Source organism: Pocillopora verrucosa, chromosome 12 (genome assembly GCF_036669915.1).
Source record: "Pocillopora verrucosa isolate sample1 chromosome 12, ASM3666991v2, whole genome shotgun sequence".
Classification (NCBI taxonomy): Eukaryota; Metazoa; Cnidaria; class Anthozoa; order Scleractinia; family Pocilloporidae; genus Pocillopora; species Pocillopora verrucosa.
Genome location: NC_089323.1, coordinates 4,884,561 through 4,901,722, shown reverse-complemented (window position 1 = coordinate 4,901,722; position 17,162 = coordinate 4,884,561). Strand labels below are relative to the sequence as shown.

The following is a 17,162-nucleotide window of genomic DNA, read 5'->3' as shown; positions in this document are numbered from 1 at the left end:
TTAAACGGCTCCGTACATAACTCTGCAGTTTTATAATTTTCTTAGAGACACGTTTTTAACATCCTCACTGGTACTCTGCTTGGTTCACGATCACCTTTATAGCCATGGCATTCTCACACAACATGAGTACGATTATAATGTACAGACTTTGCACAACCAGATCTGAATTGTTGTACTTTTATTGACACTGTAACATCACTATGTTCATGTACATTAGTCATATTGACAACTTTTTCTAGTAGATCACAATCATCAAGAGTATTCATCATAAACGGTTGTGAAAGTCATTTTTTCAGGCCTTATTTTCACAACTGCCTAAGTAGTGCACATGACTGCGAGGATCACTTTCATTCACGTCTTTATCCGCAGTTCAAATATATGACTTTCACAATCGTTTATTTCATTACTTCACGGGTTTATTTAGAACCAACATCATAACCAGCTCCCAGTTGGCTTGTTAGCTCAGTTGGTAGAGCGCTGCACCGGTATCGCAGAGGTCATGAGTTCAAATCCCGTACAGGCTTGAAATTTTTTCAGGCCTTATTTTCACTACTGCCTAAGTAGTGCACATGACTGCGAGGATCACTTTCATTCACAAGTATTCATCATGTCTTATACAAAGAACATACAACTCCATGCGGAGAGAAAACCAACATTCACGATCGCTTATACAATAATAATAGTGATTGTGTAAGAAATACCAAATCGTACTTTACAAGTATTGAACCCAATAAAAACCAAAGACAGAAACAGGATATTTAACGAAAGAGCTAAGCTTAGATATTCAACCTTACTATTCAAGTTGCTTATGTCAGTATCCTTATCCAATTCGCTCAGTGTCGTTAGCGCCATCTTCGAAGTTGTGTTCACCAACATTCTTGATTTTTTCAGCAAGTGAGGTGTTCATCTCGGCATAATAGTTTGTTTTTAAATCGGCTGTCACAGTTTTGCCAGTATTTTGGTTTGAACTCATATATGGCTCATTTGTTATCTCGTGAGAACTAGTGTAAAATTTGCACATTTGGCTAGCTTTCAAGCTAGAGAGTTCGTGGACCGGCCCATTCCGAAAACGCTCGACATCATTTAGTGTGGGCCTACCACGAACAGCGTGTGCATTTGTACGTGAGATGAGCACATAAGACAGGAATCTTTGCAAAACGGGCTTCATAATATACAACATTCCGTAAATGTTTGTTGTTTATGAAGAGCGAGCACATAATAACTCAAGTTGCTGGACTCTCGTCCCCAGTTTCCTCGGTTTACGCAAGGAACGCCTAGGACTATGACCCCCTTTTGGGGCCTATGAAGGCCTGCATTTTAAGACTCGGGCTTTCCTATGGAAGCCCGAGTAACAAGGCCGTAATCCCAAAAGCTCATCCGTTGGGCTATCAAGGTTTTTTTTTTTTGTTTTTTTTTTTATCCAAGTAATGTTGGCTTAAAAGAAAAGGATAATACGGGAACCTTAGTCTAGAGATTTTGCTCACATGCCATGGGAGCGAAGAGGTTGAACGAACATGAATTTTGTTGGTAGCCTTCATGTAGCCGTACCGTCCCCCACAAGGGATTACGGAAGGGAGGAAACGTCTACGAAATCTGACAGGAATGTGTCAAATGACATCACTCTAATCTATGCAAAATTATGCAACTTAAGAGTATTTTTTGCGAAGTGGCTCGTCTGAGCGTGAAAGGTAATCGAAGTAAACAATAGCATTGAAGTGAATTAATTTTCTATTTTTTCAGGTAAATTTGCAATTCAGTGTCCGCGTTCAAAGATACACTTTGTTTTGAGGAAATAGCGATTTTTGGTATAGAGTGAGAAGATGAGGATGTTCGATTAGCCGCGCTTACGAAATCAACGAAACTAGATCTCAACGTCCACGCCGCTTCTGCGTGCATTTGTAAACAGTTCTACGGTCGTCTAAAAAGTGTGCATCATTTGCCACAGAATCTCAAGGTTTTTACAGATTTCTTTAAGAGATAGTTACATTACAAGAAAGAGCGGCTCATTTCTTAGTCGAAAGGATCGCTGAAAGGAACAAATTGCTGTAATGTATTAACTTCGCAGCATCGTTCGCAAAGAGACCGAAAGTTGAAGGCGGACAATCCTCCTGGCCCAAGTCCATTAAGAGCTTTAACGGACGGTACAATAAATACAGTGACCGGTTTCTTTAAGAGGAGATCGATCACTGTCGCGGCTTGATATATCAGTTTAAGATTTTCCATAGCCAGTTGGTAATGAAACGGAGACATCGCCGTTACCTTCAAAAAACATGTCTATGGCTTTCTGCGTTTCTTTTTGAAATTTTGCTATCCCAAAAATTGCGCAAATTTTATTTGAAACCTCTTCTTAGATCGCCATTGCTGTTTTCCGTAAAGTTGACCATGAAAGCATTCTGTTCACCATCTTGTTCGTTAGCATGAAAGAAAACCATCAACTTTAGCCAACCAGAATTCACGAAAGAATCGACAAAAAGGGTTCACCAATAAAAAGTCATGACATACTTTCTTGCAAAAAGAGCGACGTCATATGACACGATTCGTGTCAGGTTTTCGTAAATGTTCCTTACCTTTCATTTCTCTTTGGGGAATAGGCGTAATTATAGGTGCTGATGAGAATGGTCAATATTTAAACCTAACTAAGTGTTTAAATGATTCTTTACCCCCCAGACTATTATTTTTATGAAGTTCACAAGGTCCTTTGCTTCGATTTTCTGTCGATTTAACGAATCCAAATGCTACGGAATGTTTTTTTTTCTACATTTCCTTTATAGAACACGCTTACAGTAAAATAAAACATACGGTAATGTAGATACCCTAGGAAAAGAAAATTACAGTAATTTGAAAACTACGATAGATAAATAATCAAATAAATTAATGCTAGGCGCTCTTGATTAGATTATTGTCGTAGAAATATCGAATAACAAGCTCATTTTGCCACTAAGCCAGCTCATGAAGTTCATCCAAGGTTGTACTCTTGCAATTTTTATAAGTCTTATCCAGTACTGACTGGTCAGCAGTTACGCTTGTGGTATGGCGATGATCTGAAAGGTTCCACCGAAAGCGACAGCAGAGGCACAGTTTACTGTGACGTCTACGCCCTGTTTGTCAGAGGCGCTATATAAAACCGTCGATGTCTTTCTTGGATGGTCCTTTTGAATATTGGCTTTTAATAATCAGATGATGACAAAAAATCTTGATCAGAATTTTTTTTTTCTTTAATTCAACCTTGTTATGTTTTGATTTGGCGGAGGTGGCGCGTTAAGCCTGCAGGTTTTTTTGTTTCATTTAAAACCCAGTAAATTTTGCTGTTTTAGTTGATCTGGTATTATAAAAGAGATTGGAAAGGTGTTATTTTTGCATATATGTATGTTAAACTTTTGACTGTATGTTAGACGTAAAGACCTCAAGGAACATGAACCAATTTTAAAAATGGAGTTTTACTGTGAGTGTTTTCATAGTCATTGTTCGTGTAGCTAGAATACACCTACGTTCCCATTTTTTTTTTAATTTTATCTGACTGAGAGGGACGGACTAGCACTCCGTGGGGTGGGAGGGGAGGGGAGGGGAAGGGTTATCCTGCGACGATGATAAAGAGCTCTAAAGGACCTTTCGCTTTTTTCTGAAAAAAAAGTTTTTTTCAAAAGAAAGTTTCTTTATTTTCTTTTCCCAGTTGCTCATGTCCCATAATTAGGTAAATATTTAAGTTGTTTATTGTCTTAAATGGAATATTAACGACGATGAGTTAAGACGCTTTCCTTTTCTTTTTAGTCTTAGTTTAATAAACTTTTTTTTCTATAGAAGCTGCGTGTGTTGGCAAAGAGGCTGGCGGAAAATCTTAACCTTAATTAACTACTTTTATGTCAAAGCCAGTTTAAGAGACCATATCTTTTTGTCAAAACAGACATATTTTACAATTTTGTGATAATGTTTACAGAGGTGAATAATTTGGAAAGAAGGGAAATAATCGCAAGGACGTACATAAAAAATTGTGGAATGTAATAGTCTGTGTTAGATCAGTCCTGAGAAGGCCTGGTGTCAGTAGTGACTGACGTTTCGAAAACCCTTGCAGAAATAAGTTATTCTCTGATTACCTTATGTTCTCGGTCTTATAATCTTCAGAACAGCCTTAACTTATGGCAGATGTCATTCGACACCGTCCTGTGGTTGATGTCCCAAGTGTTAAGAACAGCAAATTTAATGTTGAGCAGCCTGTGTAATCCTCCTTAGATCATTATATTCTGATCTCACATCCTCGTTGACTTAAATTCATAAATTTACTCAATTTAGCCCTCAACTAAACGTTTAACTTTCTTCTGATGTGTAAATTCAAGAGGTTAGTTGGGTAAATTGAGTAAACTGAATTACAGCTGAATTATTTTGGACAAACAACTTGTAAAACAGTGATAAGGGTGGAATAACAAAATGGCAAATTTTGAGGTCGGTAGAGAGGAAGAAGAAAGAGGTGTTTTGTCTTGTTTCGAAGGGATGGGAACCTACGTGTTCCATACTTATATAAACTCGTGGTTACTTACAACAAGAAAACAAGAAAAGTAAGAACAACAAAATGAATTATAATGCCCATTTATTTTGCTCATGAATTACAGGCCAATCGTACATCCAGTAATTTATCGTTTTGTTCTACGTCATCCCTGCCTGAAATTACATTACATAATATTTGCTATTTTTTTTCTAAAATCAAAACAGCAACAACAACTAACGGCGAAATTCAAAGGAGGTTAGTTGTGTGAAAAAACTTGTAAGCTTGTCTACACCGGCCTAATGAACGAAAGAAAAAAACTTGGAAATACAACAGTTTTGAAGGAGAGAGTTCACTCTTAGATCATCGCATTGATTATTGCATCTAATGAAATTGGCTTAATAAAAATATGGCCAATACGAAAACGAAAGCTATACTTGAAATTGAGCATAAACATCACAACAAACTCTGCCTCCGTTGTCGCCCTCAGTGTAATTTTGCAGATCCTCACCGTACCAAAGGTGAAGCTGCTGACCAGCAACTACTGGATAAGGCTTGCCAAATGGGGTTAGCACGATCTCTTTGGAGAATGAGTCATATCCGGGAACCCTGGCCCACTTGCCTCCTTGGTGGTTGTACTTCATGAATTCTGCTGGCGGCAAAATGATCTGTTTGTCGTCCGATTTTGTTATGACCACATCAACCTCTTGTTTTAAACTGCTATGTTGACCACACCCCCAAAATGACCAGTGTTGGGGATGTCTAACGTCACAGGACACGTAACCGTACAAGTGGACCAACTTTATAGCGGCCAGTCCGCCGCCAGATGGCAGGTAGAAGGATCCAGGCTGAGTATCCCTGGTGCCAAAACACACTGGAGCAGTATTTGCCTTCTGCCAGTTACCTAAGGGAAAGATAATCTTCATTACATTTGGTCACGAAACCTAGTCTTCACCAAGCTTCCAACTTTAAATCAATAATAGCCTGGTTTTCGGTTGGGTGTGGACAAAATATGTGCCAAATGAGATCTCATGATAAAGGTTTTAAAATTATTTTTAAAATCTTGTTGTTGTCGACGAGGCATTTGTAATTTGCTCATCTTGAAAAATGAAGCTCGTATTTTTCAAGTTTGTCACTCAAGGAATAGATAAACAGAGCATTTACATTAAGACAGCACGTGTTAGATTCGGTTAAACTACCTTATGTTGACATGTTTGAGTGTACGTGTATTTTTTACTCATGTTACCCCGTGGCTGAAACGTTTCCAATCTCTCTTTGAAGTGGTAAAATCTCAATCATAATGTCAACAAACGAGAGAGGCGTGCAATTTCAATTAATTTCTGTCAATCCATAATTTGGGGATTACCTCATCCCAGAAGGAACAGGATTTGGTTTAGAGTCTCTCGAGTTCCTTTGACTAAAGGATAAGTTAAAATTAAAAAAAAGGACTATTACGTGTATGTCAACTGAGTTGCTTGCAGTCCTGATTTAAGGATGATCAAAGTCCCGTTCCCTTCTCCCCCCCCCCCCAATGAAAAATCAAAAATAAATCGACATCGTAGATAAATAAACTGCTTTAAATACCTGAGGCCTGTGAGTTCACGCTTTGACCAGTGAAGAAAATCGCGATGAAACACAAAGCTTTCCAATCTGCAATCTACAAACAATACGACATTATTTGTTGATACATTGCAAACTCATTCCTACTGTTAGAAAGGCATCATGTGACCATCACGGTCAGTAAGACTTATCGGATGTCTCGTCGGGCAGAATGCCAATTGTTCTCTTGACATACTGATGGAGATGAACATTTTGGTGGGGTGTCGGTTTTATTGGACGCGATTAAGCGTGGAATCCTCTCTATGAAACACTTCTTACTTCGCATTAGGAATCAAACCCCAGACCTTTGGATTCCACGCCTCGATGCTCTATCACTGGAGTACAGAGACTCTCTTTGGCGAGCTTGTTCATTGTTTGGTAGCGTCGCCAGTGGGTTTGAATCATACACAGTTAACTCTTGCTGCAATACTGGCCATTTCTTTCTTTTTTTTTCTTGTGTCTGGGTTCGCTTCGTCATAAATCGCCGTAACTGTGGTTATTTGTTTAAGGGAAAAGAAAGCTCAAGGATCTCGCTTAAGAGAATATCAAGCATCCAATTATTCAACAAGCTAAACAACTAAACTAGACAGGTTGAACTGGTCGTTAGATTCTGAGCATAACTAGCGATAACCACCGTAAATTAGAGATGTCGATGGGCCACCTTAAAAACTGGCCTTAGTAGGTACTCACATGCCTAAGCGTGGAGCGTTTTGAATCCTCTACATGGAAAAGTTTATGCGAGTATACTATATTATACAAAAAACATTATTTTACAATAAGATTCTCTCACCATTTCGAGCTTTGAAGAATGGTTCTTCTCCAAATTATTCGCTGGTTCTCTTCAAGCTACCAGTAGACTTGAATGATGAGTACAGAAATCACGGCTCCTTTTATACAGTATCATCTGTTTATCAGCTTCCTGTGTACGTGATCTTTCGAGCAACTTGTACCTTTGCCTAAAGCGGAATTGGTATCAAACGAGCTTACCTGTCACTTGATTTCTCGGAATTCTTGTGTTGTTTTTCCTTGTTGCTACATATATTCTATCGTATTTGTTTTATCGTGTTTTTAGAATTATAAACTACAACGTTCTGATCATGCAAGGTGACTTCTGTTCCACCTAAGTAGATCATTGCCTGTTTTAATTACTTCAAAAAGTAATGTACTTTATGTTTTGAGAACTGTAGGGAAAATCCATCACTGGTTTTGTTTCTGGCTTTCTTTTCATTTGTCGTCGACGTATTTAGCACGCATTTTGGCAGGTTCATGTATTGTTTATAATGGTATTTGGATAACGGATGTGATATTTGAGGAATACGTTGGTTCAATTCTTTAAGTATTTAATTGCTTGGATGAAAGATCGCGGCTATGCAAAGTCATTGCTGAACCTCTTTCTTGGGGTTTTACGTCATTCTTGTCATATATACGAAAATTCGGCCAGTCACGTTTTCATCCTTAAAATGTATACTTAAGAGCACAATTGCTCAATTTATCTGCGAAACGTAGTTAAATAGTATTTTAATCAAGTATTTGTTTCATGGGCCAGGAACAAAATCCTGGAACCTATAATAGAAGTTTTCAGAATAAAATTTGTGATTTTTCATGCCTGACCAATAATGTGACTCCAACTAAAAAAGTTTTCAACCTTTATTAAAACAGCCAGTTAAAGACCCAGGAAAATTCATGTAAATTGTGAAGGAATGTCTTTTTCATTCTCGCATAGATTAAAGAAAAAAACTTCAAGTTTTTTTTCTTTTTCATGCTATTGGAAAAAAATGCTTCTTTTCAGTGGGAAATTGTCCATTCATTAAGTACTGCTGGACATCTTGATCTACTAATGGACGTATTCGCAAAATTCTCAGGTTTTCAAAAACACTAGGTTCGGAAATAAGCTGACCGATTATGGAAGACTCATGGACCAAGAGGAAAATTTAGTTGCTTAAAGACGAGAAGTGTGACCAGTCATTTCTTCAGCATAACTGTATTATTTAGTTTCTTTTTCAACTTTTAATCCACGGTCAAATTTGCTTTTAGTTCGTAAACAACGGAATTCTGGTGTGCATGCTGTCAGATGCCAAGCCGTACACGTGAAGCGGAAATCTGCACGTTACTGTGTTCGCTTGTTGAAGGGAACCCATTTTAACGAGTTATCCATTTCTAGGTTTTCTACGTACATAGGAAAAGCTCTCTTAAGGAGGACGTTCAAATCTGGGTTCGTATTGAATAATTCAATAGGTATACTGAGCTTTTCTTGTGTACGTAGAAAACCTCGAAATGGATAACTCGTTAAAATGGGTTCCCTTCAACGTAGTAAGCGGTCAATTAACGAGCGATACACTGTGATAGTAAGGTGAGGCGTTTTTATAGAAAATTTGACGCATTTTTTTATTTCTTAGAGCGGTCGAAAATATTCCCATGCAAACTCTTATAATTCCGCCATGACTGTTGTTTGGCAAGATGATCATCTCACAGCTGGAGCTTGGGCCGCCAGTGTTCCCACATCTTGTTGCGTGCATCTTGGCTAAGGGTAGATGATTTCCAATGCTATCAATTGACTCAAAGAAAAAAAAAAAAGATTTCCTTCGTGTATCAGCCCTAATTGTTTTTAGAGCTGATCAAAGACTTTTTTTCCTGGTCAGCTGTAAGTGATATTCTGAAAATACCAAATGCGCAAGAAATCAGCATCTGTCAGCGCCACTGAGAAAGGAAAGGACTTGCACTTCAACTCTCAAAATGCCAAGGTCAACTATCTCATTAGGAAAGAACACGGAACCCATAAAAAGGCACGTACACTGCCTGAAAACCGGTAGTTCAAGACGATTATTTAAGCAAATACATTTTCCTTGTTTGGTCAAGATATCAGCAGATGCAATATTTGACAGATTATAAAAGTAATGGTGTCTTCTAAAGGTTTATCATTCGGTTCCAGGGGTAACTGGAAAGAAAGGACTCGAAAGAAACTGACGAGAAAGAAACACCTATCAAGGGTCGAGATAGCGAGAGAATCTTTATGTTATAGTTTATATCTTTTGAATCCAGCCAGGTTTTCATTTTAAGAGACTTTTTGCATGTATCTTTTAAGGAGTTTTGATGTGTTCGGCGCGCATGTATTGTGTCTCGGTTGATTAAGAACATCTTTGAAATAGGATCATTGACGCACGGTGGCTGTCATGGGTTTTGCTTATGATCCAACGACATGTAAACGAGCCCGGCATCATGCTTAGCGAGTAGTTCCTCTATTGCCACCCACAAAGCTTTTTTTTTTGATATTTTCTTGAAAACGCTGTCTTATCAATGGCAAAGTGGCTCAAGATTTTCGAACAACTTTCTTCAATTCGTTCCAAAGATTTCCATATAACCCATTGCTATTCTAAAACGAGGCCGTAGTCCCAAAGCTCATGCATTGGGCTATCAACGTTTTTTTATTTTTGTTTGTTTCTTTGTTTTTTTTTATCCAAGTGACGTTAGCTTCAAAGAAAAGGATAAAACGGGAACCTTAGTCTAGAGATTTAACTCACATGCGAAGAAGAAGAGCGAAGAAGTTGAACGAACATGAATTTTGTTGGTAGTCTACATGTAACCGTACCGTCCCCCACAAGGGATAACGAAAGGGAGGAAACGTCCACGAAATCTGACAGGAATCGTTTCATATGACTTCACACTAATCTATGCAAAATTATGGAACTAAAGAGTATTTTTTGCGAAGTGGCTCGTCTGAGCGTGAAAGGTAATCGAAGTAAACAACAGCATTAAAGTGAATTCATTCTCATTTTTTTCAGGTAAATTTGCAATTTAGTGTCCGCGTTCAAAGATGTACTCTGCTTTATGGATATAGTAGGCGATTTTTGGTATAGAACAAGAAGAGGACGATGTTCGATTAGCCGAGCTAACGAAACTAGATTTCAACGTGTACGCGCCTTCTGCATGCATTTGTAGACAGTACCACGGTCGTCTAAAAATTTGGATCATTTGCTGCAGAACCTCAAGGTTTTTTACAGATTTCTTTAAGTCAATGTGATGAAAGAGCGACTCGTTTTTAAGTCGAAAGGATCGCTGCAAGGAACAGATAGTTATAATTTAATAGCTTCGCTGCACCGTTCGCAAAGAGACCGAAAGTTGAAGGAGGCCAAGTCCATTGGCCCAAAACCATTGAGAGGTTAACCGGCGGCACAATAAATACAGTGAACGCCTCTCTGCAAGAGAAGAGAGGCGATTGATCACTTTCGCGGCTTGATATATTTGAAATTTCCACGGCTTGTTGATAACGATACGGAGACATCATTTCCTTTAAAAACATATCAATGGCTTTCTGCTGTTCTTCTTGAAATTTCTCAATCCCAAAAGTCGCGCAAACTGTTTTAAAAACCTCCCCGTAGATCGCTATCGCTTGATCAGAATTTTTTTTAAATTAAACCTTGTTACGTTTTCATTTAGCGGATGTGGTACGTGGAGCCAGCACGTGTTTTATGTTTCATTAAAAACCCAGTAAATTTTGCTGTTTTTGTTGCTTTGATATTATAAAAGAGATAGGAAAGGAGTTATTTTTGCATGTATGTATGCCAAACTTTTTACTGTGTGACAGACCTATAGACCTCAAGGGAAACGAAGCAACTAAGTCTTATTGTGAGTGTTTTCGTATGCCATTATTCGTGTAGCTATGAGACACTTACGTTCCCAATTTTTTTCTATTTTATCCAATCAGAGGAAAGGACTAGCACTCCGTGGGGTGGGAAGGGAGGGGAGGGGAGGGCGATGATAAAGAGCTATAAAGGGCCTTTCGCCTTTTCTAAAAAAATTTTTTTCAAAAGAAAGTTTCTCAATTTTTTTTCCCAGTTGCTTATGTCCCATAATTACGATTTAGGTGAATATCTAAGTTGTGGCTGATTTTCGAGTTTTGAACTATTACCGATCAGGTACAAAGACGCACAGAAGAAAAGAAATTAGATAAAAATAAAGGAGACTACACATTGCAGGCGAATTTAAAAGATTCATTACTTGAACTTTGGCCTAACAGACTTACTAAGCGTCAAAAGGATAATTCGTTTTACCTACAACTCACCCAAAGTAGTTCCCGCGTTATTTTCAGTCAGGCGTTAAAAGAAGTGGTGCACGAAAGGAATGGGTACCAATCGATTGACGCATGTCCGCGTTGGCGGTAAAAAACTAAATTTTGGAATTTTGAACCATGAAGACAATTTTCAGAGAGCAACGCCGGATAATTGTCTGTGCAAACGACATGTGAAGTCTTACTCTACGAGGTTGTCACCTTTTATGACAGCGTGGGAGATTAAATGGGTACAATGGGTACAAAAAGTGGATTTTCCTTCGTGGTTAGAGAAAGAAGCCGCTTGGATTCTGTCAACATCATGGAGGCAATTTTGGGCTATTAAAAGCTTAAATTCGATTATGACTTGGAGCTTGTCGTGCTGGAACCTCGTTTTCCAGGTACGTACAAGTTACTGTTTACCGGGACGTATTTCCACACGTATTTTCTCAGTCGGCAACGTCTCAAGTTTAATTCCTCAATAGCCGCTCACAGACCTTCCAACCCCCATCACATGCAAATCTGGAGGTTTTAAAAAAAAAAGCCTAGAGAAACCTGGAGATTAGGACCTCAAACCTGGAGACTTCAAAAATATGCGTCAAATAAAAAAAACGACGACAGATTATTTGTTTCAGAGTATTCCTTACCTTCTCAGTGTTCTCTGTTGTAGTCTTTCGCTGCCTTTTTTGCAGAGCTGAGAAGATTCTCATCAGGGTTGAACTTAAAACACGGTGAGGTTTCCTCTGGGTACTGCAACTTCATTGCCAGTAAATTCGATAGAGTTCCCTCCAGTTTAAGGGAGGACCGACTATCTGTTTTGTTCTTGCGAACCATGCTGAACAGCCTCTCCTCCCCTGCATTACTGTGTGGCAAAAGTACAACCAGCTCTGCCACCTTCTGAAGATGGCAAAATCTTTTTGCTGAGGATTCAGGAATTACCATTTGTGACATGTACCACCAGAGAATGTCTACTCTGTAATGGAAAATTTCCTGATCATTAACTAATCCATCAACAACTTTAGCTTCCTTCCAAGCAATCACACCAATGTCTTCATCTGTTAGAGACTGATAATCACGAAATTCATCATACATCTCATCAATGTTAACAGTGTTCAAGGCTGATTTGAACCTGGATAGAAAGTATTCTACACTCTCCCATTTTGCCTGACTACGTTTCTGAACGTTGATCCATCTTGCATGCTTCAGCAGCTCATCAGTAATAGGAAACTTGCTCAAAACATATTGGAAGGCTGCCTTGAAATATTCATGTGCTGCTGTTAAGAAACGAGTGTAGGCTGTTTGAGATATTTCCCCTTGATTAAGTAGCCTCTGTAGTGTAAACTTTGTCGTCCCTCCTAAGTGAATTTCTGCAAGGGGTATATAAATTGTTGGATCTTGCAAATTAATTTCATTAAGTGGTTTCTTCATGACCTCCACCTTGATAACACGATTTCCAAGAGTATTTGCAAGTTTTATGACAGAGTCATAAACTATGTGAATGGATGGCTCGTCTGACTGCAAAAGTTTGTTAAAATTTGTAAACAGTGGGATGGAAGCATTGTGAAAAAACAGGGAAACTTCTGTGAGTGGATTTTCAAAGGCTTTCTGTAACCTCTTGAATCTCGCATCACCAGCATCTTCACTCAAAAAGTATGACTTCAATCCAGTATACTTTTCAAGTGTGCGTTGAACGCAGCGTTCTAAAGAAAGCCACCTGGTAGAAGAATGCTTCAGTATCTTACCATACTCCTGGTTACAAAACTGCATGTACTCAAGTAGGATCCCTTTCCGTTTTGTGCTTTTATCAAACCAGTAATACTGATCAATAAGAAGCTCTTCTGCACTGATTCCTATAATCTTTGCAAATTCGTCATGAGCTCTACTTGCTGCAATGTGCGCCAAATGGCAAGGACATCCCAATACATAGGTCTCTGGATTTTTTGCTTTGAAGTGGGATGCCAAAGAATTGTGAGCACCCACCATTGAATTAGTGTTATCTACTGAAAGGCTGACAACCTGATTCCATGGTATTTCATCAGTCTCTAACTTTTCCTGGACAACACCAAAAAGAGTTTCTGCTTTTGACGCATCCCTGCCACTTGTCACACACATATGATAAAAATGAGATGTAACAGTTTTGGCTCTTTCTACATCGAAAATTCTTACGGTTGCTGGATTCATCTTTTCAACATCTGTATCACTCGACCCATCAATTCCAATACTGAATGGATGTTTCTGACAGTGCTGTACAACATATCTGTGACAATGTGGTCCCAGAGCCTTATTGATGATAGCCATAGTCTTTGTTCTTGCACATCCATACTGCTTAGCAATTTCACTGTCTGGAAATACTGCCCTAAACAATGGCCCAAGGTGATCTGAAGTTGCAAGTGGGAGGTTATGCTGGATCAGAAAATTTGTTGTTAGGACTTCTGCTCTGGTAACTGCACTTTGTATAACACTACCGCCTGAACCAAACATGCCCGCTACTGATGGCTGATTTTTCGCTGCTTTCGTCGATAACTTGTGAGATTCTGTATTACAATGATCTTTCACGTCTTTTAGACCCTGGTGGTCACAGCGTATTGTCTTGAGACAAGGCACACAATAAAAAGAATGCTTGTCGTTTCTTACTGCTTTCACGGGATATAAATTGCTCCACTCAACCTTAAATGTCGTACGATACTTAGCTGCTCCAAGGGTAGCTGGTTTCCTTTTCTTCGCGGTAGATGGCTGAGGTTCCGAAGTATCAGAGTCATTTTGAGAACTTGTTTCACTCTCGTGTGCTGGACGACGAGTAGCCATTTTGAAATTTGTGTTCGATGGTTAAGCTTTCCCAGAAACCTTAGCGCACCGATGTTTCATTAGAATGAGGCTGGCATTGGGCTCATTCTTCGGCCGTGTCTTGGTGCGCCCGCGATCCTCTGGTAGCGGTGAGTAACCTGGGCGCAACAAGACACGACTGGAGACTGAGCCTAGCATTGGCGCCATTTCCCTCGCAAATTAGTTTTGATGCCTGATTCGGCTGTTATGAGCACAGATTTTTTTGCTATTCCTTCATACCTTCCGGAATTGTTTGGCAATTTTAAAACTTTCTGATTCACCGTGAGATTAAGGGGCAAAACCGTGAGACCGTGAGTTGACATCCCAAACCGTGAGTCTCACGGTCAAACCGTGAGGGTTGGAAGGTCTGCGCTCATCTTGCATTCAAGTGTCATTCATTTGCGAGACGTATGATTTTATCTTCGTAATTGTAATTTTCCCAGTTTATTAGCACTTGGTTTGAAGATAGGCACAGGAAATGCCGACCGCCTGTTTTAACGTCCTCTCTTACTTGCTTTTTATGGAAGGAAATTTTTTTTTGTCAATGGAATTACATGGATTGTTGCCGCTTCCTTTTGTCTGCCGTTCATTTAGTCACAGTCAGTATACCTTGGGGAGGGAAGTCGAGAAAAATCGATTATTGATAAATATCGCATCGGGCAGAATGTGTGGGCATCACTGATTATCAATAAACGATAAAGCGGCAAATTTGAACACGACCTCGCTTGAATAGCCCTAAATTTGAGAAGAATGGGCCAAAATTTACCCGCTAAGCTTAGTAAAACTCGCTCTTCTGAGTGTTACAAGTACTTACTTCTAAATCAACGTATGGTTTTTTTTAATCGAATCGACGAATGAGTTTCGAAATGCGTCGATGACTACGCTGCTTAAGGACAGATCAGAATTGTATTGATTATAAATGACTTGGAACCATTGGAAAAAATTTTACAAACCTGTATAGAGTTTTTTAAGGCTAAGCTTGTATCGGCCTTGGTAAGATTTTTTTCCAGCTCCATACTTTATCATGCTTATAGTTTTAGAATAAAGATAATAATGGTGAAAACAATAGATTGCCTTTGGGACTACAGCTTTGTTTTGCAATGATATGAGACTGTGCGGAAATCTTACCTCGGCCTTACATGAGGGAGTGCATGCAGACGTGAAGATCTACCGTTATTAAATTTTAGCGAGAGAGAACTTAAACTCTCGAATAAGTTTATAGTTTTGTCGAACACAATGTTGTGGTGAAGAGTCCATCAATAAGTGCAGTGTCACTGTTGAACTCATCAAGTTGAATGAAGATTTTCGATATATGAAATTCATATATTTGCACTGCGGTGAATAGATGAAATTAAGAGACCCTCGCAACTAAGAACACTACTGAAACGAGTAGTTGAAAATATGACCTGAAAAAAATTCAGGCCCGTACGGGATTTGAACCCATGACCTCTGCGATACCGGTGCAGCGCTCTACCAACTAAGCTAAAAAGCCAACTGGGAGCTGGTTAATGTGTTGGGTCCAAATAAACCATCCAAGTAATGAATGAAGATTTTGAAATTCATATATTTGCACTGCGGTGAATAGATGAAATTATGAGACCCTCGCAGCTAAGAACACTACTGAAACGAGCAGTTGAAAATAGGACCTGAAAATAAATCCCGTAAGGGCCTGAATTTTTTCCAGGTCCTATTTTCAACTACTCGTTTTAGTAGTGTTCTTAGCTGCGAGGGTTTAATTTCATCAAGTTGTGTTGGAGTTATCTCTTGCATCATCTGCATGACGGTTTTTTGGCAAAAAAACTCAGCCATGTCTCGTTTAGTTCTGAGTAGGAAGAGCAGAGTTTTAAGTAGAAGATAGTCCTGTAGTCTAAGCCTTTCGAGGTTTTTTCTGGCGGTGAAGGAAAACTTCGTTTATCAGCTTTCTTCCAGACGTTTGTCTCCTGTTGCGATGTTATCGTTAACTTTACTTGAAGTACTTGAACAACTTTTACCGTCGTTATTGTCAAATGGCTGTGACACTCTACTTTGCTTCGCCATATTGTCTACTTCTGAAAAGTTAACGATAAATCTTGCAAGAAACTAGCACAGTAAAAATTGTCATGTGTTCTTTATTCAGTTTAAAGTAGTACTCGGAATTAAATAGCCACGTGAAATACGTCATCCAAGCACGCCTTAGTCACGTAATCCGAAATTTCTTATCATTAATTAAGAGAAAGAAAAATAAATATCTGGACTGGAGTATTTTTAGGAGACCTTCCGAAGGTTAGGGGCTTGTTTAAATTGATAACGTCAATCTCACACGCGAAAGCTCCAGCTTTGAAAAAATACTCATCACGCGCTTTGAAAGAAAACTGATTTATCCGCGCAACATAAAACTGAAAATATCGCTGTAAGTTGCGAAAGCGAGTAAAATTATCGTTTGAAAATGGAAAGTAGGATTTTAAAAGGAGAGAGTAACATTTGTGCCATATTTCATGTTTTCCTTATCTATCGTGTGATCACTTCTAGTTTGTTAAGCTTAGGTCGACGATCTCTTAAGGCAGTAGCGGAGTTAAGCTTGATATTTCCGTGAAACGCCAAACTTAAGGAAAAAATCACCGCTGTGTGCTCACAACAAGTTGTGTGCGTGTACTCTGGTGAAACACATGTAATAGTTGTGATCCAAAATATCGCTTTTATATTTTGGCACAGAGTTGATTTGTCGATTATAAGAAAAGTGATTATATTGTTTAGTCATCTCTTGCTATCGCCACAAAAGTTTTGCTTAAAGTCACGATTTGCATTAGATTATTTTAGGAATATAGATATATCGTTGTGTATATAAATAAATATATATAAAAATAAACAAATGAACAGATAGGTTATCAGAGGGTTAGATAGCCATTGGCACTATAAACAGTTCTCAGTTGACGTAAAACATTGCCACATATGAAACCCTTTCAGAAATCGTTTTGAATACTGAAACCACCGTTTAAAAGATCTGTTTTGATGACGATAATTACTAGAATTGATAAAATGATAGCCCTCTTAACTCTCAGGTTATACACTGAGATTAGAATGAGCTGGGATTCCCATACGTGGCTGGCGGTTTTTCGGGTGTAGCGGAAAGAAATTCGAAGTGGAGGAAACGCGCAAATGACTGGCGGAGATCTGCTTTACCTGCATAGAACTAAAAATTCCATCGTTTACCATAGTTCATTCAATGAACTTCAATCAATC

At 38.8% G+C, this 17,162-nt stretch overlaps 1 protein-coding gene and 1 pseudogene across 1 annotated transcript; both read right to left on the bottom strand.

Moving 5' to 3' along the window:
• Positions 1–202: 202 nt before the first annotated feature.
• LOC131798152 (uncharacterized) lies at positions 203–1,223 on the bottom strand (annotated as a pseudogene).
• A 3,342-nt stretch (positions 1,224–4,565) lies between these two features.
• On the bottom strand, positions 4,566–7,018 carry LOC131798145 (uncharacterized). The gene is made up of 3 exons (XM_059115795.2): positions 6,867–7,018; positions 6,062–6,134; positions 4,566–5,381 (listed from the first exon to the last, which is right to left on the bottom strand). The coding sequence occupies exons 1-3, from the start codon at positions 6,867–6,869 to the stop codon at positions 4,909–4,911; spliced, it is 549 nt and encodes a 182-aa protein (XP_058971778.1). The 5' UTR covers positions 6,870–7,018; the 3' UTR covers positions 4,566–4,908.
• Positions 7,019–17,162: the final 10,144 nt, after the last annotated feature.